The sequence below is a fragment of the Manacus vitellinus genome, unplaced genomic scaffold, assembly GCF_001715985.3.
Source record: "Manacus vitellinus isolate BGI_N305 unplaced genomic scaffold, ASM171598v3 scaffold_108_pilon, whole genome shotgun sequence".
Classification (NCBI taxonomy): Eukaryota; Metazoa; Chordata; class Aves; order Passeriformes; family Pipridae; genus Manacus; species Manacus vitellinus.
Genome location: NW_021938835.1, coordinates 540,669 through 561,436, shown reverse-complemented (window position 1 = coordinate 561,436; position 20,768 = coordinate 540,669). Strand labels below are relative to the sequence as shown.

The 20,768-nt window shown below is 40.8% G+C and overlaps 3 protein-coding genes across 3 annotated transcripts in view; 2 read left to right on the top strand and 1 right to left on the bottom strand.

The window, feature by feature from the left end:
• Window positions 1-53: 53 nt before the first annotated feature.
• LCA5L (lebercilin LCA5 like) lies at window positions 54-14,269 on the top strand. Its single transcript, XM_018088719.2, has 8 exons — window positions 54-135; window positions 3,261-3,587; window positions 5,833-6,363; window positions 7,345-7,482; window positions 9,258-9,351; window positions 11,610-11,713; window positions 11,997-12,126; window positions 13,634-14,269. The coding sequence occupies exons 2-8, from the start codon at window positions 3,375-3,377 to the stop codon at window positions 14,200-14,202; spliced, it is 1,779 nt and encodes a 592-aa protein (XP_017944208.2). The 5' UTR covers window positions 54-135; window positions 3,261-3,374; the 3' UTR covers window positions 14,203-14,269.
• A 1,122-nt stretch (window positions 14,270-15,391) lies between these two features.
• GET1 (guided entry of tail-anchored proteins factor 1) lies at window positions 15,392-20,207 on the bottom strand. The gene is made up of 4 exons (XM_029964437.1): window positions 20,048-20,207; window positions 19,445-19,512; window positions 18,041-18,155; window positions 15,392-16,604 (listed from the first exon to the last, which is right to left on the bottom strand). Exons 1-4 carry the CDS (start codon window positions 20,169-20,171, stop codon window positions 16,531-16,533), a joined length of 381 nt encoding a protein of 126 aa, XP_029820297.1. The 5' UTR covers window positions 20,172-20,207; the 3' UTR covers window positions 15,392-16,530.
• Window positions 20,208-20,490: 283 nt separating this feature from the next.
• Window positions 20,491-20,768, top strand: part of HMGN1 (high mobility group nucleosome binding domain 1) — a 6,301-nt gene continuing 6,023 nt past the window's right edge. Inside the window, exon 1 of the mRNA XM_029964484.1 lies at window positions 20,491-20,514. Within this exon, the coding sequence (XP_029820344.1) occupies window positions 20,491-20,514 (24 nt within the window). The remainder of the gene's footprint in view (window positions 20,515-20,768) is intronic.

The following is a 20,768-nucleotide window of genomic DNA, read 5'->3' as shown; positions in this document are numbered from 1 at the left end:
TATGGAAATATGAGGGTGGAAAAACACACACAGGCACCTCTGCTGGGTGCAGGGTGAGGGAAGAGGGAGGGAAGGGGTGAGAACCCGGTCCTGGGGCGCTGCCGCCATTTCCCACGGCAACGGCGATGGAGGCCGGTAATGGCGGCGGGGGAGACGCTCGGGAGGCCGTGAGGGGACGGCACAGAGTGGGGAGGGATGGAGGAGATTTATGGAGAGGGCAGAGGACAAGGTGGGATCCCCTACCTGGGGGCACAGGGGAACAGGGAGAGCGGAGTAAGGGGGTGGCAGGCTGGGTGGCGGGACATGGGACTGGGTGTGGGATTGGTTCTCTGTGTGGGAAACTGAGGGGCTTGCCAGGGCATGGGGCTGGGTATGGGATTGGTTCTCCGGGTGGGATACTGAGGGGCTTGCCAGGGCATTGGGGGGCTGTGAGGACATGGGACTATGTGTGGGATTGGCTCTCCAGGTGGGAAACTGAGGGGACTGCCAGGGTATGGAACTGCGTATGGGATTGGTTCTCTGGGTGGGATACTGAGGGGCTTGCCAGGGCATGGGGCTGGGTGTGGGATTGGTTCTCCAAGTGGGACACTGAAGAGGCTTCTAGGACATTGGGGGGGCTGTCAGGACATGGGACTGGGTGTGGGATTGGTTCTCCAGGTGGGGTACTGAGGGGGCGCATGGGGCTGGGTGTGGAACTGGCTTTCCAGGTGGGACACTGAGGGAACTACCAGGACATTGAGGGGGCTGCCAGGACATGGGGCTGGGTGTGGAATTGGTTCTCCAGGTGGGACACTGAGGGAACTGCTGGGACATTGAGGGAACTGCCAGGACATGGGGCTGGGTGTAGGATTGGTTCTCCATGTGGGATACTGAGGAGGCTGCCAGGACATGGGGATGGGTGTGGAATTGTCTTTCCAGGTGGGACACTGAGGGAACTGCCAGGACATTGAGGGAACTGCCAGGACATTGATGGGGCTGCCAGGACATGAGGATGGGTGTGGGATTGCCTGTCCAAGTGGGACACTGAGGGGACTGCCAGGACATTGAGGGGGCTGCCAGGACATGGGGCTGGGTGTAGGATTGGTTTTCCACGTGGAATACTGAGGGGGCTGCCAGGACATGGGGATGAGTGCGGAATTGTCTTTCCAGGTGGGGCACTGAGGGGGCTGCCAGGACATTGGGGTGTCTGTCAGGGCTCTGAGGTCCCTGAGGTGGTCAGACCCACACCTGGGGATGGATCCCTGTGTTCCTGGGGCTGCTGGGCTGGAGGAGCCCCTTGGAGGAGCCAGTGGCAGGTCAGGAGGTCCTGGATACACCTTTCCCTATGGAGCAGGTGGGCCCTGGCACCCGGCTCAGCTCTCCCGGGGCTCAGGGCTCGGCTGCTGCTCCATGGGGCTGGAATTCACACCCTGCTCTCCTACCTGGGCTCCCCCGTCCTTTACTTACTCTTTTTTTGCACACAGACAACAATTAATTCTTTCCTGTGGCAGTTTTGCTGTTTATGGATGCTTGAAATGGCATTTTCATCCCTGTCAGATGGATTTGGCCTGAATTATTTTTGTTCCTGCATCTTGTCAACATAAATTCTCCTGGTGTTCATCCCTTCCAGCCTCCCCTTTCAGCTCCTGCCTTTTTTCTTCCATTGCAATATCTTTCATTTCATTTCTCTGTTTCTTGTCCTTCACCTTTTGTTTTTCTGTCTTCTCCTTTTCCATTTTATTTACTTTTCAACACCTGTTCTCAAAGCTGGATGATGAGGTTCAGCCCACACTTCTCATCAAAACAAATTAAAGCAGGAGTTTTAAGTTCAATTTCAGCTAATTTGATTTGAAGACAAATTGCCTAGAAATTGTTGGCAGAGCCAAATCAAATTTAAACACAAATACAAATCTATGTGCCAAGCTGGGCTTTGCCTAATGCTCAAAATATGATTTCTCATCTCTTAGGGATTATTGCACTGCCTCACATTTAGCAGGACCCTGGCATTCCTTAGTATTCCACGAGGAAAACTTGTTCTTGTAAAGGAATTAAGAGTAATGAAACTGTTTTGATTCAACCTAAAATGCTTCGTGAAATCCTGAATTAAACTTTTTAATTTTCTTGGGGAGTTATGTGATTCCCCTCCCTCCTGTAAGAAATTTAATTTAATAATTTTAAATGATATGCCACCACAAAGCAAAAATGCCAACAGAGGAGTTAGTATGTTCCAAAAGTATCTTCTCACATATTTTTTTAGTGAAGGCTGCTTTTTAAAATCCATCTGAACTAAAATATCATTTTAATTCCCCTCAAATTTCTTTTACGTACTTGCCATGCTCACTTCAGAGACCCCCAAATATACAACTTATTCAACTGCAGAATAAAATTCTTCACCTATAAAACTGTGATCTGAGTAGTCCTCATGTGATAGTAAGAAAATTAAATGGATTGCATAATACCCCAGGAAATAATTTTTATCACAGCCACGGCTTTGATTACATTGTGAGGTTTTATTTACAAGCTTTTTTTGTTTGTTTTTACAAAAATAGATAAAATAAACAACATCCCAGAAGTTTCAGAAAAGCTTTATTTCAGTCTCAGATACTCTGTTGTTCAGCTTTAGGTGCTTTTATATCCTCTACTTATAATATTAATATGGCAGCTAAGGTGGGTTTTGTTCTATTTTAATGCCTAAGTTAATGTTGTGATCTGATTTACTACCTAATTCTTCAAAAATATTACTAAATGATATTTTTGTGACATGAATGGAAAGTTAAAAAGACTATAAAAGCACAGATAGAAACACTCATTTTCTTGAGACTCGAACAATTCCTTTCTTTAAATACTGTAAATCACTTTGTAGGTGGTGAGAATAAATACAATTACAATCCTTTAAATTAAATCCTGGAGAAAATGTATCCATGACAGGAAGCAAACTATGGTATCTATTTCCATTTAAATGGAAATGCCTTGCAAATCTTAAAAAAAAAAATATAGGCTGCTCTCATAGTAAATTCTGAGATAAAACCAGTATATTTCATATTGCAGTTCATTTTAGAAACAAATTACAGACCACACAATTATTTTCATGGATTAAAGAGAAGTACCTGGGTTTGTTTGTTTTGGTTTTTTTTTTAAGGTAACTGTGTTTTTCTTAGGATCATTTAATACATTTGAACACTTTTTGGTGTTTATGTTACCTGTGAACAACTCAATAGCTCCAAACCTCTCCATAATGTTCTGACTCCTGACAGGGATTTCCATGTTCTCCCATAGCACAGGTGGTTTTTCCCTCCGTGTTTCCATGACAGAAGTTGGAATGTGGCACAAAAAGCAGGGAAACTGAAGATCCCCCAAGGCACAGAAGTACCAGAGGCAGCAGCTGGAGCAGGGTCATGATTTTTGGCCACCCAGCAGAGAAGATCCAAGGGAATATTCTCCCACTGACATTCCCAAGGGCTTTGCCAGTGATTGACTCTGGAACAGTCAGGGCCAGACAACCTTTAGCAACCACAGGAACTGAAGAAAAGAAAACACAAAAATATGGCAAAAAGAGGATGGGAAATAAGAAAAAAGGTCAGTGTCTCTTCCCCCAAGATGATAAAAAGGTGGTTTTTTCCTGGTATTATGAGGCTCTTTTTGAGAAATACGGTTGTTCTCTTTCTTTGGCAATATTTTCAATAATTAGGAAAACAGAGGAAATAGTTTTTTCAGTGAAGAAATTAATAACTCGTGTTTCAAACACTGTTGGAAAAGAAACAGAGATTCCCTGCTGTGTTATTCCACAATACTCAGCGACCCAAGAGGCAGGATAATCACCTGGGGGGTGGGAGCACCTCTGAAATCCTTATTCCTCAGCTTTAATCTGAGGGCTTGAAAATGGCTCTCCCACATTTTGGTTTCTGACCTTGCATCTCTTGATGAGGCTGAAAAAGCCTTTCATCAGGAAAATGATTAAAAATAATGCACAAAAGTGTCAATTTTTACCAGAAAACCCCCATGTTTTGGCCACTTAGTCATGTAAAATTAAGTTTATGCCTCAACAGAATGACCATATAGAACTAATATGTAAATGTACATGGAATTTAGGTAAATATTACAGTGAAGGATCACTCCATGTCTGCATGTTTTCACATCCAGACCCATCCTTTCCCAAATCCTACCACACCACATCAAAAAATGAGTGTAAACCCAACAGCCCTTTTCCTGCTGAGCTTCAAAATTTCATCTCAATCTGCCAAAGCTCCAAGATGCAAATCAATCAAATAAAAGAGAGAGAAACCACTGATTATTTCTGTTATTATCTGTTACATGCTGCTGTTAGAAGTCAGAATGGCATGAAACAAGCAAACCAGAAAGAATAATGATATTTTTTAAATCTAGTTAGCAAAAGAATCATTATTGGCCTCTACCTGTATTGGATAATTTATTTTGTATATGTATAAATTTGGATAAAGTGGTTATTATTATATATATATATATATATATATATATAAAATTTGGATACAGTGGTTATTTTTACTTGTTCATGACTACTTGAAATGAAATATAAAGATTTTATAGTACTTTTGACAGCTTTTACAGGAAGGTATTTTCCCTTTTCCATCCTCTCCCTCCATTCTGGCAAACTAAAACAGGAACACAATGTAATTTTGCAAATATTTGTATGACAACACTTGTGGTCATCTGGTAGCCTTCCTGCAGTGGAATTGTGTTACAGAAAACATTGGATTCAACAAAAACTCTTGAAAAGACCTGTCTTTTGGTGTTGTTTCTTTTAGGTTTGACCTTGCCATAAAATATTAGGTGATGTATAAATCATAATAAACTCCCAGCAAAATGCTGCCTTGAGAGCTGTAGTAAAATCAAATATATATGCCTGAAAAAGGGAAACACATTCAGATTTACAGCCTTGACTACTTTCAAATTCTAATTCTGCTTCAGGAGAGGAAAAGGAGAGTAATTCCCTCAGAACCCTGGCCATAAGGGAAGGCAAATGGCGACAACACACTGAGGATGTAGCCCATAAATATATATTTTTCAATTTCTGTTTTAAAACCATGCACAAAAGTGCACCTGTTCTATGCTAATGAGCCCGTAAAAATGTTTAAAAAAATATAGTTTAATTCAAAGCTGGCTTGAAAGTTCTGGAAAGCTGGTTAGAAATCCCAGCTGCAGGGCTTTTCAGTGTGTGCTGTGGGGATCATGGTGGGTTCTGAGTCTGGAGGTTACTCTGATTATCTTGATTATCTGGACATTATTGCCCAGAGCAGCCACAGAAATACAGAGAGATATAAAATATTTAATGGATTTACCTGTGAAATACTTGAATTATAGAAACACAGAATTGTTTCGTGGGTTTTTTTTCTATCATGCATCCATTCAAGGTGTAGCTTCTTGCTCTTGGGGATCTTTCTAGATGGGCTGAATTTGGTCCACCAGGCCCCAGATTGTGCCTAAATTAGTGAACTGAGTGATTTACAGGGAGAAAATTTATTTCCATTGATTCTGGAGCAATGTTTTAACACAAATACGCTTCACTAAGTTATTCCTGTTGGTTGTGGCCCAGGGCAGCCACAGAAGTACACACAGATATAAAATATTTAATGGATTTACCTGTGAAATACTGGAATCATAGAATCACTGAATGGTTTGGGTTGAAAGGGACCTTAAAAATTATCTCCTTCCAACCCCCTGCCACGAGCAGGGAACCCTCCACTAGACCAGGTTGCTCATGGAACAGTGGAGTCTTTGGGAATTTTATCAAATACACCAGAGTTGTGGAGTTGGATGAGCAGAATTTCTGGGAGCAGACAAGTGATTCAGATGTCTCCAATAATTCCCATATTTCAGTGCCACTTTGCTCTCAACACAGGAGGAAGAACATTCCCAGCTCCAAAGACACACCATTGCTCCTGCTTAACCCTGCAGAGCAACGTGACCTCCCAGGATAAAAATGCAGGGGCTCAGAGGATCTCATCAGCCAGGCTCCACAAAATCAAGGAGCTGAAGAACGAAATATTCGACTTGCAGAGAAAAATAGAAGCCTCCAGCTTAGAGAACCACGCCCTGAGGCAGCTCCAGTGGAGACAGTCCAAAGCAATAGGGAGGTACAAAAGCTCAGAGAGTTACTTTGAGGATCTTGCAGCCAGACATTATGATGAGGTGAGGAATTTAAGGGACCTCCTGAGGATGTCCCAGGAATCTGAGAGGAACACCTCCAAGGAGCTCAGGAAAGTGGAAGCAGAGCTGCTGAAAGTTAAAGATGCTCTGCAGGCCTTGCTGGTGCTGTCAGAAGACAAAGGTCTGGCAGGGAGAGAGGAACTTCATCACAGGCTGTCAGTCCTCACTGAAAAACTGGAAGCAAAGGATGAGGAAATACAGGTAATATCTGCTTATTATTGGATTTGTGGGACACTGGATGGTGGAATGTCCTGAGTAGGAGAGGTTTTGGGACAGGAATAATAGAAAAGTTTTGGCTGCTTCTTGTCACATTAATGATTCTGAGACAATCCTGGAAAACAGAATAATTTCTTTAATCCAGCGTTGTCTCAAGTGTAAGGAAGTTTCAGAGAAGGTCATTAATCTCATTTTAACATCTTTATTTGACCCTTGGACACAAAGACAGGAACGGTTTTTAATACAAAACTGGAAGAGAGACATTTCCATCGTCCTTCAGGAATTAATTTCTAATTTCTATGGGGTCTGTTAGGCATCAAATTAAATAAAAAAAGAGACAAAAAATCTTAGAGAAAATGAAAATATAAACAGCCGAATTCAACCCCTCTTTTGAAAATTTTCAATTTGCAGAAGCCCTAGTGAGCAGCTAGAAAAACCACACAGGGTTGGGTGCCCACTCTACAGGTTTAGAACTATAATTCCAGTGCATGGCACTGGGTTCTGGTGATAAAATACTCAATAAAATATTCAATAAATTTCTTAATTGCCATTTGCACCAAACCTCCTTATTCTGCCACAGTTAATAGCTCTCTGTGAGCAGAAATGTCTTAACATTTCCCAAAGATGATTGTATTTATTAATCCACCAGAAAGGTGATGTGCAGCCTTATTTTTATGATTGATGGCAAAACCTTTGCTTTTGCTTAGTGAAATTAGGTTTTAAATTATTTTTTTTCTTATTTTGAAAGTAATTTTTCAGATCCTTCATCATAATTTCATGTCATGTTTACAATAAAATACAGTTATTCTGATATAATAATTATTATATAATTACTACTACTATACATAATATAATCAGTTTAATTTTTCTTGTATTAACACACTTTTTTTTAAATTTAGTAAGAACTGAAATTTTTCAACAATCCTGCTGAGTATGTTCATATGGTAAAATATATCATTTTTTAAGAGTCTTGAAATGCAGCTGAAGCTGAACAACAACACCTTTAATCGTCAGCTGGCAAGTGAGAGCAGAAAGGCTCTGGAAGCTGGAATAATCACACAGAATTTGAAAATGGAAATTAACTCCCTGCACCAAAAAATTAAGGTATTCAAGATTGTACACAGGTTTCTGTTCCTACAAGAAAATTCAAGTTTTTAATGTTACTTATTCCTTTTGGGTTTTTATGTTATTTTTTAATGGGATTTTGGTTTCGTGCTTGAGTCTAAGGTCAAAAAACTCAAAATATCAAATGATGAAATTATTGTGGGGTCTACTTGTCAAAGGTTCAAATTAATTCAATAAGTAAATGAAACAGAGATTAATCAAATAAAAATCCACACCAGTGTGTTACTATTTTGCCAGATCTGGGTCAGTTTATTCACCTACTAACTTTAAATGAGCTCCCCTAGAGAAAAATCAAATCAAAGTGAGCCAAACATCACAATCTGCAAAATTAAAATTTGACAAGAAGACTCATGGAAATGTTTCAATAGTTTGTTTAAATTCCAGCCTGGTTTTTGGACAAATGTTTTTGGCACGAATACATCCAGTTCAACACTTTCTGTAGTGCTTGTGAGCCAAACATACAGGAAAACTAGACAGAAATAAAAACAAAACTGCCAGGAATGAGATCCCAGATGAGTTTTAATCAAGAAAAACAGTGCATATTCCAGAAAACCTTAATTTTCATGTGGCTTTCTAACAGTTGTGTTTGGAATACAGTTAAAATACATTTTAATTAATTAATTGTTTGTTTCTACATAGAGCTGATCCCACTGGGGAGCTTTCTCTTTCTAAATGGAATTAAATGCCTGTGAAAGATGTTGTTAAGGGAAGTTTTCCCAGACATGGTGAAGGGCAGAACAGAGTCCTCAGTTCCTGAGGATTCCTGGAGATTTCCATTTTTTGCACAGGGATATTGTTTGTGCCTCTTCCCCGTGTGTCAGGGGCAGAAATTTCCTCCTGGTCTTTCCTTGCCTGTAGGTGCAGATCTGGGAGATGGGAATAATCATAATCCCAGCAACACCAATATAAAACTGTCCCAAAATGCAAATTAGTGTAAAATCCAATTTCCACCTTAAAATTCCTCTAAAATATTTCTATTTCATCTCTTTTCCACACAGTTTTCTCTGTGTGTCCAGTTCTCTAATGGTACATTTAGATCCACAAAACCTTCTCTTGTTTTATCACAAAGAAGCCCAGACATTCTAATTAACCTTATTTCTGTGCCAGAACAGAGTTTATTCTTCCACATTCATAGTTTTGAGCTCCTGGCTTATTCCAGGCCATTCCAGCTATTCAGACACACTTTCAGGATAACCTGTAATTTGTCAGAGTAAATGAAGCTCCTGTTTTTTCACACTAAAATCTGATGTGGTGAGAGTGGTGCTGAAATCACTCTCCTGTGTTCAAGTAAGATTTCAGCAAGGAAAGAGGAATCTTGCTAAATAAATATTAAACCTGTGCTCTGGAGTTTGTGTCACCACCAAAGCAAGAGGTTGAAAACAACTGAACACACAAGGACAAGGGCACTGAATAAATCAATTTAATAATAATTAAATTTTTTTTAAAAAGGAAATAAAGGTAAAAAGTTATTTACTCTGAAAAAAATAGAACAACAAATAAAATAAAAATCATGAGGGAAGCCTTCATATTCTGAATGTTGTGTCATGAAAAACATCATGTTCTTAGCCTGAAAAAGGGAGAATTTTAACTTGGAAAAAAATGGCAGGTTCCTGTTTCTGTAAATGACACAGTCACCACATGGCCTGGAACAAAGCAAAATCACCGATGGTTTTCTACCAACATGGGAAAACTAAGCTGGTAAAAAGTAATTCTTAATGTCTATTAGAAATTTAAGAGTTTTTGTTTCTTCTTAGGAAAAGGATAGGCAGCTTTATATAAAAAATATCTATGCAAATAGGATGCCCAAAACCCTGAAGGACAGGATTGATTTGGTACCTCAGGAGCAAAGTAAGTGTATATTCATTTTTCTTTTCTGTTTAAGTTATGTGATGTTTACATTGTTTTATAACTGGGGGGTATATTCCAAAATAAATGCTAGTGTAGCACTTTTATGTGGGCTAAAAAGGAAGTTTAAAGGCCAGTCTGATGGTCTCATCTGAGAGAAAACCATGTGTGTCCTCAGTGATCCTTTGGGTTTTAATTCCAAAGAGATTCATTCCATGCACAGAATTGATGTTATTTAGGATAAAATAGTACAATGATAGAAATTAAGTTATATCAAGGAAGAAGGAACTTTTTACTAAACAGTATTTTCACATGGATGCTCAGATAGATACTGGGGAGAAATATCTACTTTATGGAATTGTGTCCATCCAACATTCCAGGAGCAGCTGCCTTTGGGATTCCACTCCCTGATTCCAGACACCCAGTGCCGTTTGAGACACCCCAGTGCATGCTGCCTTAATTACACCCTTAATTAGGCACTTAATGATCTAAACACGGACTTCCCTGGGTGAGGCACCTCTTTAAAATACCGGCCCTAAAATTCCTGCTCCTGAACTGAAGGAGAAATTGGAACTTCTTTTCATACCAAAAAACACTTAAAATTTACATGGCAGCAAACCAGCCTGCTGGAAATACTGCACATTCCCACAGAATTCCTCAAATTACGGGGCCAACACAAAGTTTTGTCACGTTCAGCTGCTTATTTCTTTCCTCTCCCTCACCTTTGCAAATCCATTGCTCTGCCTTAACTGCAAGTGAACCACGGGGAAAAGACTGGGGATTCAAGGTGTAAAATTAAGAAAAAACATATTCCTGCTTCTCATCCCAAGATGGGCATGTTTTTTTTATGAAGCTCTGAATTCCAGTTTCCCACATAACTAATGTTTTTTTAAAAATTTTACTCCCACATGATACAATATTCCTATTAAATTCTGGTGCTTAAACCACCATTTATTATTTCAGTTAATTTTTTTTTAAGCAGGACAAGGGAGCTCATTTGGAGAGAGACATGTGATTAAAAGGTTCCAAGCAGAGCTGTCTGATCTTTTGGAATTTTTGGCCAATAAAGGTTTCATTCTCCGCCAGTTAATTTGGAAACCTAGAGCTGGAATTCCTGACAATACTTTTTTTTTCCTTTTCACTGCTGAATTCTCCTTTAACAGACCAGTAAAGAGCTGCCTCTTCAGGTCGTTTTTTTCTAGTTGATGTTGCCAAAAGTTTTCAGCCAGCAGGAAACCGAAGACGAAATCTGGGGCTGTGTTTTTTAACACTCCTGCTAAATCGCTGAGGGGAGGCTTCCTTGTGCACGCAAATAAAACGGATTTATGGGATGAATCCACCAATTCCATGAGCTCTTCCCGAGGGCAGAGCGCGCAGGTGCCACCAGCTCACCTGGGGGGGCAGCGCCCTCTAGTCCCGGATCCGGGGAACGCGCCGCTCATTCCCGATGGGAAAAGGGCTGGAGGAGCTGGGAAGGGCAATTCCCTCCTCACCATCAGAGCGATCCTCGGGTCGGTCACCTGCGACCTTCTCACCACTCAGTGCGAACCTTGGGAGGGCACCGTTTTTATGGAGAGCGTTGCTTTGATTTCTGAGGTCACAACTGGGAATAAGGATGAATGTAGATGTAGGTAAAATCCCATTTTTATTGCTGTGTTAGCAACTGTCTCAGCTCCTGCACTCATGTCCAAATTATCCTAAAAGTAGAATAAAGATCAATACTCTCCATCCCATCTCCATCCAGCTATTTCTTTAAGCATTTCATTCAATCAATCCCTTGAAATCTCTTCCAAACCCCATCAATATCTCAAACAGTGTTAAGCATTTGCTCTGAAGAGCTGGGTTCCATAAAGGCCCAGATTTAGGAATCTGAAAGCTGAGGGCTCATACCAGACCTCTTAAATTTACCTTGTTGAAAACTAAGCCCATCTGGGCTCTAGGGAATAGACACAGTCATTTGTCTTTGCATGTTCTATCTGAACAGAACTTTGTATATTTTTAATATATGTTTATGTATAATATAGATAAATTATATATATATATATATATATGATGTACTGATGTACAGATGAAAAGTCTCATCATTTATAGATCAGGCAGAACAAAGGATTTATTAAAGGACATTAAGACATGCATTAAAAAAACATGTTTAAATCCTAGGCCACGTACCAGTATTATTAGTCATCAGAGATATCTTTTGTTTGTATCAACAATACAATTCCAGAAACTGCTGTACTGCCAATGACTGTCCTTTTCACCAGGTCTGAGTGTAAACAGAGCAGTACAAGTAGATAAAGAGAGTTTCAGAGCACTGCTGCTGTCACAGCACCAGGACACAGAAAAAAGCCCAATCCAGCTCATAAAGGTAGGAAAGATCTGGATCCAAATCTAATCCCGTATTCAAACTCCCAGCCAAGCTGGATGTTATTCCCTAAGTTTCAGTAACATGCCTGAATAGCCTGGTCCATCATCTTAACTTCCCAGGAGGTGGGTTTTGCACGAGTGTAATTATAGTGCAGAAAAATATGTTGTGATGCAAAATAAGAACACACCAGCAATGGAAATTACTAATCTTTTAATAAGTGTACTTTTAAAAGTCACTAAACAAGCATTCCCTTGTTATTTTTACCTCTAATTGCCAATTACAGGAGAAAAAGTCTTCAGAAGACAAGGATGAAGAAGCTGCAGCAAATGAAGTGAACTCAGATGCTCAGAGAACAGAAAATCAATCAACCAAGAAAACACTGGTGCCAAAAACTTCTAACAGAGCACACAGAGGTATGTTCTATAATTTGGCTCACAAACTCTCTTGATCTTTTCAAATTACCAGTGGTATTGGTAATTTAGCTGGCACCTGACTGACAGGAATGAGCTTCAAATGATGTGTTAAGGTGGTGTCACACAGAGCAGAGCAGCTCTGCAGCAGCCAACATCTCCATCCTGCTGCTCTTCCAAAAGCACTTCCTGCCCAGGTTGGTAAAAATTCAGTGCTTTCTCTGTAAAAGTATAACTAAGAGCTGTTAATTCCACACTAATCAACCACTGATCTCAAATTCTTGTTGGGAATCTTCATGCCAGCTGGTGGGAATGTGTATTCCTCTGCCTGGGAAAGGAAAAGGACTTCAAGGGTTGGGAGTTTCTCCTTGTTACAGTGATGACTGTAAATAGATTTTAGGCAAACTCATGTGAAAGTTATTTGCAAGGGACTCATTACAAACACCTTTATTTTGAAGTAATTCTACAGAACAAAGAAGAAGCATTTGTTCCTCTATCCAAGTTTTTCTTTCTAGAAATATCCATGTGATTTCCATTAAGGAAGAGCCAAGATCTGAATGCCAGCATGGGAAACACTTCCCAAAGGGCAGGACACATACAGGCCACACATTTACAGAGGTGAAACAGGTCGAGGTCACTTCATAGAGACTGAAATCTGGGCTGTGTTAATTCCTGTGCTTTGTACTCTGCCTTTCCAGACCCCACAGGTAACCAAAGGCATTTGCCTTTGAAATTCCCTTTTAAAACTGGCAGAAAACACAGGTCTCCTAATGCTCCCTGTGAATCTCTGTCTGAAACCCTGAAAAATCTGAGTTTCTCTCACTGCTGGTATCAGACTTTCCTACTGAAGCCTTACTCAGCTTTTTTAGTTGCTGCAGCTTCATATTTCTCCTTTAAGACTCTGCCTCATTCTGGAGGTATCCTGTGAGTCTCTCCAAAGCACAGGAACTATTACAAGATAAATATATTCACTGTATTCCTTTTCCTACTAAAAAGTGGAGTCACCTCACTTACAGGTGAGAGTTGCTGCATATTTTGCTCTACAAGCAACCCTGTTATGAATTAAGGAAAGAAGAATCCTACATATATCTAAGTTCCACTCAACAGCAAGAAAATGACAATTACAGTTCAGACCTCACATACTTTCTCTGTTGCATTGTACATGACTTTTCTGGCCCTATATTTAGGAATTACTGATGATACTTGCAGCTAAATTCACTTAATAAAATTAAACATTGTGAAAAAGGTAAAAATAAAGACATTAACCTGCGTTCAATGGCACAATGATCTTGTTTAAATCTTGCCCCATCCTGTTGTATTTATTATGAAGAGCATTGTCATAACCCCCAAGACTGAAGTACCATCAGTAACAGCTGAAGCATTGAAATAGGGATGGGAAACTTGCTCTCTAATGTTTCTTGACTCTTTTATATTCCTAAACCCCAAAATATTTAATTTTAGAGTATTTAAGGGAGGGCAGGCTACTGATGGAAGAACACACTTTTTTCAGGATTTGTGAAAGAAAAGGAAAAAGAGACAGAATTGCTGAAACAGGAGTTGAAAAACCTCATGAAAACTGAACAAGGTCCTCAAAGTGATGGTGTAAAAGACAACAATCAAGAGGGAGATGCAGTAGAAGCATCTGAAAAGGGAGAAAAGCCAGAAGAACAGCAAATTAACAGTGGGAAGGAAGGGAAGGAAGGTACAATTCCACACAAAACACCCGTCAGGCCGAAAAAAAAATACACATTCTCAGAAGCCATTGAGAATTTGCACCAGGGGCTTCACACATCAGGTAGAAACCCCAAAGCAGGGAGCCAGGGACAGGCAGGGCAGGGCTGCACTGAAACAGCTGAATCCAGAGGGAAAAATTCCTTTGGGCTCTACGAGCCATCCTTTGGTAAAGACACCAAGCCCAGGCAGGAGGACGGAGCCGCCGGAGCGGAAGGACGTGCTCACGTGGCGTTCGCTGAGAGGAAAAAACAGCTTATGAAAGAACTCTTTGGAGCAGGAGCTGCTCAGAGAGACAACCCTTCGAGTTCCAACACGAGAGGAACAAAATGCAAGGATGCAGGATGAGGCACAGGCCAAATTCCAAACCTCCACGGCGAGTTCGTCACGGGAAGCGCCCGACGGGAACAAACTGCCGAGAACACACAAAGCATTTCTGACAGTCAGACAAGTTACAGCAACTTATGTTCAAAAAATTCCAACTTCTAAAATGTAAAACTGTTAAAATTGTTCAAACCAAATGTTTTACCTTCATTAAATGTGTATTAAATCTTACAAGCACTGGCAGTTTCTTTCCACGAGCTTTCCGACACGACACTCAAAATATGGTCGCAGAAGAACGTTCTCCTCTTCTTGGTCTGTGTGTTGCAAATGCATCACACTGAGAGTCCCTTGACATTTTTACCTGCTATCAGATGTCCAAGTTAGTCCTTGTTTGGTAACTTCCAAACTTTGCATCCTCAAGCAGTTGGAATCTGGGAGCTCAGCACGACACGACAGACCCGCTTTTGCAAGGTTCATCTTGTGTTAGCCCCAACAATGCAATCAAAGAAAATACTTCTTTATTTTCTTCCCTCCCCAAACAGCTTCCAGAACTCGCATGTAACGAAAATAATTTGCTATTCCATTGTTTTCAAGAGCATTAGAAACCTCTAAAGCCTCGTTCTTTCCCACTGTTCCAACTTATCAAAGCAGTTTGCCTGGTAACTTCCCCAGCTGACATCCAAAGATGAATGTGCAAGAGTAAACTATTGTTTAGGAGAAGTCAGGCATGGCCAGCTCCCAAAAAGCCTTTAAAAATCCTGTGTTTAAGGTTATGTAAGCCAGGGGAGGAGGATTATGGTTTGTTCCTCATGGTAATTCACAAAACACTTATTAAAACGATGTGAAATTAGGAAAAATTGGGTGTATTCTGTTAGTTTTAAAAGGCAGCAGCAGTTTGAAAACCTTCTAAAACTACACTGCAAAAGCCTTTAAAGATGACAAAGATATTCAGAGCTGAACCTACTTTCAAAGTTCAAATGTTTGTAAAAATAAATTAGTCCTGTTGACTCCAAGAGTATTTCCTTATTCAAGAACACAGGGGGTTGTTTTGGTTTGGATTTTGGTGAGTTTGTTTTGTCACTTGGTTTTTTGGGGTTTTTTTTAGTTGGTTTTTATTTGTTTTGTTTTGTTTTGTTTTTTGGTTGGTTGGTTGGTTCTTTTTTTTTTTAGGAAAACTGCACTAAACATTAAAAAAGGGATCAGGAAACCTGAGAGGGCTTGAAAAGCTTTATTTCCTTAATAAAACCATAATAAGACATAACATTCAATCACAACATTTTTTATCCTGGATACTTAATGTATCTATTTTCATGTTGGCCCAAAGTAACTCTGAGTATAAACCCCTAATTTTTAAATTAACATTAAAAAAACCCCAAACATTTCATCCATATATACACACAACATAACATGACCTTTTGATCTGATTTCTAAAGGCAGTGCTAATTTTGGAGGGTTCCTGGTCCCAGAAGGACCTGGAATAACAGAAGAGATGCATTTCACTGTGGGAATTCCAAAGTGGGATGCTAAAACAGGATCACCTCTGCAGGAACAGCACTTTCTACTCTCTCTCTATTAAAATGGAGCTTGAGAAGGTTGGCCAGACCTTTCCTCCCAAAACATGGAAGGGAATAGTTTCAGTGAAACATGGAAGGAAATGGTTTCAGTGATCCTCAGTCTGGGAAGCAGAAAAAGCAAGCAAGGAAAGGTCAATTATCAATAAAACCAGGAAAAATTCAATGAATTTTAAAAGACAGGGGGGAAAAAGTATCCAGCCATCCTGTGCTTGGCTAAGGGAGTCTCTTAAGAGATAAAAATTCATTGAACTTATCTATCAATGGGTCATTTTTTAGGAGAGCCCAGGAATATTCCAATTCTAGGATAAAAAATACCAAGGAAACTCTATTTTACCCTGAGCCAACCAAACCACCTCCCTCTGCCCTTTAGCACCTACCAAACATGTGGGAGTGAAACCACCATTATTATACAGCAAAGAAACAGCACAGATCCCAAATTAATTCCTAATGCCAGCCCATTCCCAATTTAAAAACCCAAATCCAACCCTTTTAGATGTTGGTAACCGCAGGCCATGCCAAAATGTTATGGTTTTGCCATGAACAGACCCAAACTGAGGATCTATAACCAGCAATGCTGTTCTTTCAAAACTGACTCCCCAAAAAAGACAACCTCTGGAAAGAGAAATCAAAGGGAATACTGACTAATATCCAACTGGAATAACAAGGATTGTCTCAGTCTCATGAAAGACAACTGTCCCTTTTTTTTTTTTTAAATTAATTTAAAATAGTGAAAATGATGAAAATGCAGTTGAGGGTTCCATGGATCACTGGAATTCCTTCAGCTGAAGGGGTGCAGCATGATAGCTACAACTTTATTGCAAACCACGAGCCAGCAGGTAATTCCAACACCACCTGGAAGAGACATAAACCACGGTTTAAGTCACTGCATTAATAACCCTGAGGAACACAGGCATCTAAAAACAACCTTGGAAGTGCAGAAAGTGGAACTTAGAAGTTATGAGGTGAACAGGAACAAAACAACTCTTTATATCCAAGTGGGTCTCTCCAAGAGATGGCAGAGAACTCCAAAAAAAACCTCGGGAAAAGAGCCCCAAACACACAAAAATGAGCCAAAGTGTGATATGTTAAAACTAAAGGTAAAAAAAGCTGAAAACATTTGCTGTGGACCCGAGGGAAAAACATCTGAAGTGCTGGAGTTGAAGGCCTGGCAAGTCACAGAATGCTTTGTCTGAACCTAAATTCAGGGTTTGAGAGAGGTAAAAAGCAAATATCCTCTGAAATTTGATTCAGCCTTTTTAAAAGGAGATGGTTATTCACAGCAAACATGTGAAGAAAGCACCTTTTGGGTGATTTTAGACATTTTTGTGTTTGTGACCTAGAATTCAACAGTGATCTCTTTACTCTATAAACCAGGACAAAAGATTTGAAAGTGGACACAACATGAACCTTTTTAATTCCTCTCCAATGCTATTTAATAAAAGCCTTCCAAGGACTATTCCCTCCCCCTGAAGCAGACTCCTCTTGTCTAGTAAACATGCTGGGTACAAATCATGGATACAAACACACAATTCCACCAACATATATCAGAACTCCTCCAAAGGCAGGCAGGATTTATGAGCAAAATATGAAGATTTGCCCCCTACCCTGTCCTGCTATCCTGCCTGTCCCTCATCCCTCAGGACAGGGATAACAAACTGGCCAGAAGAAAAGGATTTTCATGGGTAAAAATGCAATAGAAATGTGGTGGGAACACACAAGACAAAATGCCAACAGAGAGCAAAACTAAATCACAGAATCATGGAATGGTTTGGGTTGGAAAGGACCTTAAAGATCCAGTCCTACCCCCTGCCATGGGCAGGGACACCTTCCACCAGCCCAGGTTGCTCCAAGCCCCATCCAACCTGGCCTTGGACACTTCCAGGGATCCAGGGGCAGCCACAGCTTCTCCTGGGCAACCTGGGCCAGGGCCTCCCCACCCTCACAGGGAACAACCACTCTGGAGTTACTACTGTGAAACCTCACCAATTTATATGAAAAGCAGGTAGGATATCCACACCTACGAAGTATTTACCCATTTTTAAAACAAATCCTACTATTTCAGTGGACTCCTTGATATAAAAATAATTCTAATTTAAATCTTCGATGCAGATAAAGAGATAAAGCTGCTGTTTGAAAACGAACAAAAATGACAAAAAGCTCATTTCAGTTCCCAGTTTTGACAAATACGATCTGAACACACAGGGAACAGAATAAAGGGAGTCAGAATAAAGGGGGTGCAGAAGCAGTGCTGTTAATCCATGGGAGCTTGGGAATGTCCTTTTCCTTACCTGCCACCCCTGTAGGGAAGGCCACCAGCCTCTCCAGGGGAGCCAACCATTTGCTTGGAAGCACAGTAACTGGCTCAGAGTAGTACTTCCAAATCAGGGAGATCATCAAGGCAGCCTGGAAGGGAAAGTTTTATTAGCTTGGGGAATAACACACATCAAAGTACATTCCTGATGCCACTTAGAAACAGTAAATAATAAATTCTAATTAATGGGAATCATTTCTTTGTTATTTTATCTCATTCTTTAGCAAGTTCAAGATATTTTTAAACTCTGCACGAGCTTAAATTCATACACAGCACTCAGAGGTAGCTGTAGAACATGGAAAATGCTGATTTTTTTTTTCAAGACCCTGGTTCCAGTCCAGCAGAGACAAACACAATCAGAGCACTTGGTAAACTGATGACTCTTTTTAGCCTTAATTTTTGCCTGCTAGAAATCCAGGGAATCTTCAGGGTGAGCACTGTCATCCTTATTAGCAGCCAATTCTTTGGCATCAAGTCACAACTACAGAGACAACCTGATGAGGCACCGTGGGGAAACGTGTGGCAGCTGCAAGTGGAGATTTGCATCCTCAGCAAGGACATATTTTGTTTTCAGAAACACAAATAAAACACATTTGCATGGAGCAGAACTTTCCTGGATCCGGTGCAACATGTAAAATTAACGAAAAAACCCCCAGTGATTGAAGAGCCAAGACAAACTCCTATCCTGTCACCCCAAAACCAGAAACACAAAACTCCTTCCATCCTCAACTCCCAGACTTTATCAGCAGCATCTCCCATTTCCATTTTAAGAAACTCTTTCCACTTGGCATGCACTGTGTCATTGGAATCATAATAATGGAATGGTTTGGGTTGGAAGGAACCTTAAAGCTCATCCAGCCCCACCCCCTGCCATGGGCAGGGACACCTTCCACCAGCCCAGGTTGCTCCAACCTGGCCTTGGACACTTCCAGGGATCCAGGGGCAGCCACAGCTTCTCTGGGCAACCTGGGCCAGGGCCTCCCCACCCTCACAGGGAACAATTTCCTCCCAATATCCCATCTAACCCTGCCCTCTGTGAGTTGGAAGCCATTCCCCTTTGTCCTGTCGCTCCATCCCTTGCAAATAGTCTCTCTCCATCTTTCCTGGAGCTCCTTCAGGCCCTGCAAGGCCACAATCAGGTCACCCCAAAGCTTCTCCTCTCCAGGCTGAACAATCCCAGCTCTCCCAGCCTTTCTTCCCAGTAGAGCTGCTCCAGCCCTGGGATCCTCTTGATGCCTCCTCTGGACTCTCTCCAGCAGCTCCATGTCCTTGCTGGGCTGGGCACCCGTGTGGCCACTCACCAGCCAACAAATGCAGGAGAGAATTGTAACACTGTTGAAGTTTAGGTTTAATTTGTATTCATAACAAAATATTTACTTACCTGTAAGATGTAGAATACAATATTTATAACCCACTTTATTTTGGCCAATTGGGCAGTTCGTGCTTTCACTGTTAAGAAAAAAATAATTACTCTGTGATTATTTAGAATATTGATTTATCCTTACATAAAATCAGTAATTTACTAATATCTCATTCAAGTCAGGACATTACACTGCTGAAAAATCTTTTTTCAAAATGATTCACTGCTATATTAAAAATACCCTTCTGCAAGAAACTTCTAAGTTTATCTCACACCTTAGTTTCTTCCTTGACTTACTCAGGACATGGTTCAGTGGATAAAATCACCGAGAAGGATGGGAGGAAAGAAAGAAAGAAAAAAAAAGAAAAGAAGGAAAAGAAGAAGGAAAGAAAGAAAGAAAGAAGAAGAAAGAAAGAAAGAGAGAAAAAGAAAGAAAGAAAGAAAGAAAGAAAAGAAAGAAAGAAAGAAAGAAGAAAGAAAAAGAATAAGAAAGAAAAAAAAAGATGAAAGAAAAAAGATAAGACGAAGAGGAAAAATCTGAAGGAGAAATATACTTAAAATTTAAAATACTCTTGACAAAATGCTTTTCAGAAACTAGACAAAGGAGCAGACATTGCACCCTACCGTGAGTTTTGAGCTTGTCAGTCATTTTGTTGATCTTCCTTTCCAGCCGGGCGTACCTGGCAAACTCATCCATCATACTGATGGTTGCGAGTTCTTGTTTCATGGTCTGAATTTCAGCTCGCATCTGGGACTCCTGCTCTGCGTCCTTTTGCAACAACCTGGATATCTAAGAAGTAAAGAAATAGCACCAGTTGTTGATCCAGAATTCCATTTATTGCCCTTAACGCGTACAAAGTATGATCTCAAAAGCCTCCCATAAAAAAGGCCCTCTCTCCCTTTCTTTTACTTTCCTAATTTCTTTTAATGAGGCACCACCTGCTTGTTGACTCATGAACTCTTTTTACCATTGAAATGAAGATAGAAAGGATACAAAATGTTTCACTTGCTGTTTCTTAGGGAATCTTCCCAGCTTCCCCAAGTCAAGCGTAATTTGTTCCCCACAGATGCCGTTCCCAGGACTGCAACCAGTGAGGACATTAAGGACACTTTCAGTCACAAAACACAGTGGAAAGCTGAGCAGAGATTTTCATGGACTCATGGAATTATCCTGAGTTGGGAGGGACCCACAAGGATCATCCAGCCCTGCCCAGGACACCCCAACAATCCCCCCTGTCCCTCAGAGCATTGTCCAAACGCTCCTGGAGCTCTGGCAGCCTTGGGGCCGTGCCCACTGCCCTGGGGAGCCTGGGCAGTGCCCACCACCCTCTGGGGGGAGAACCTT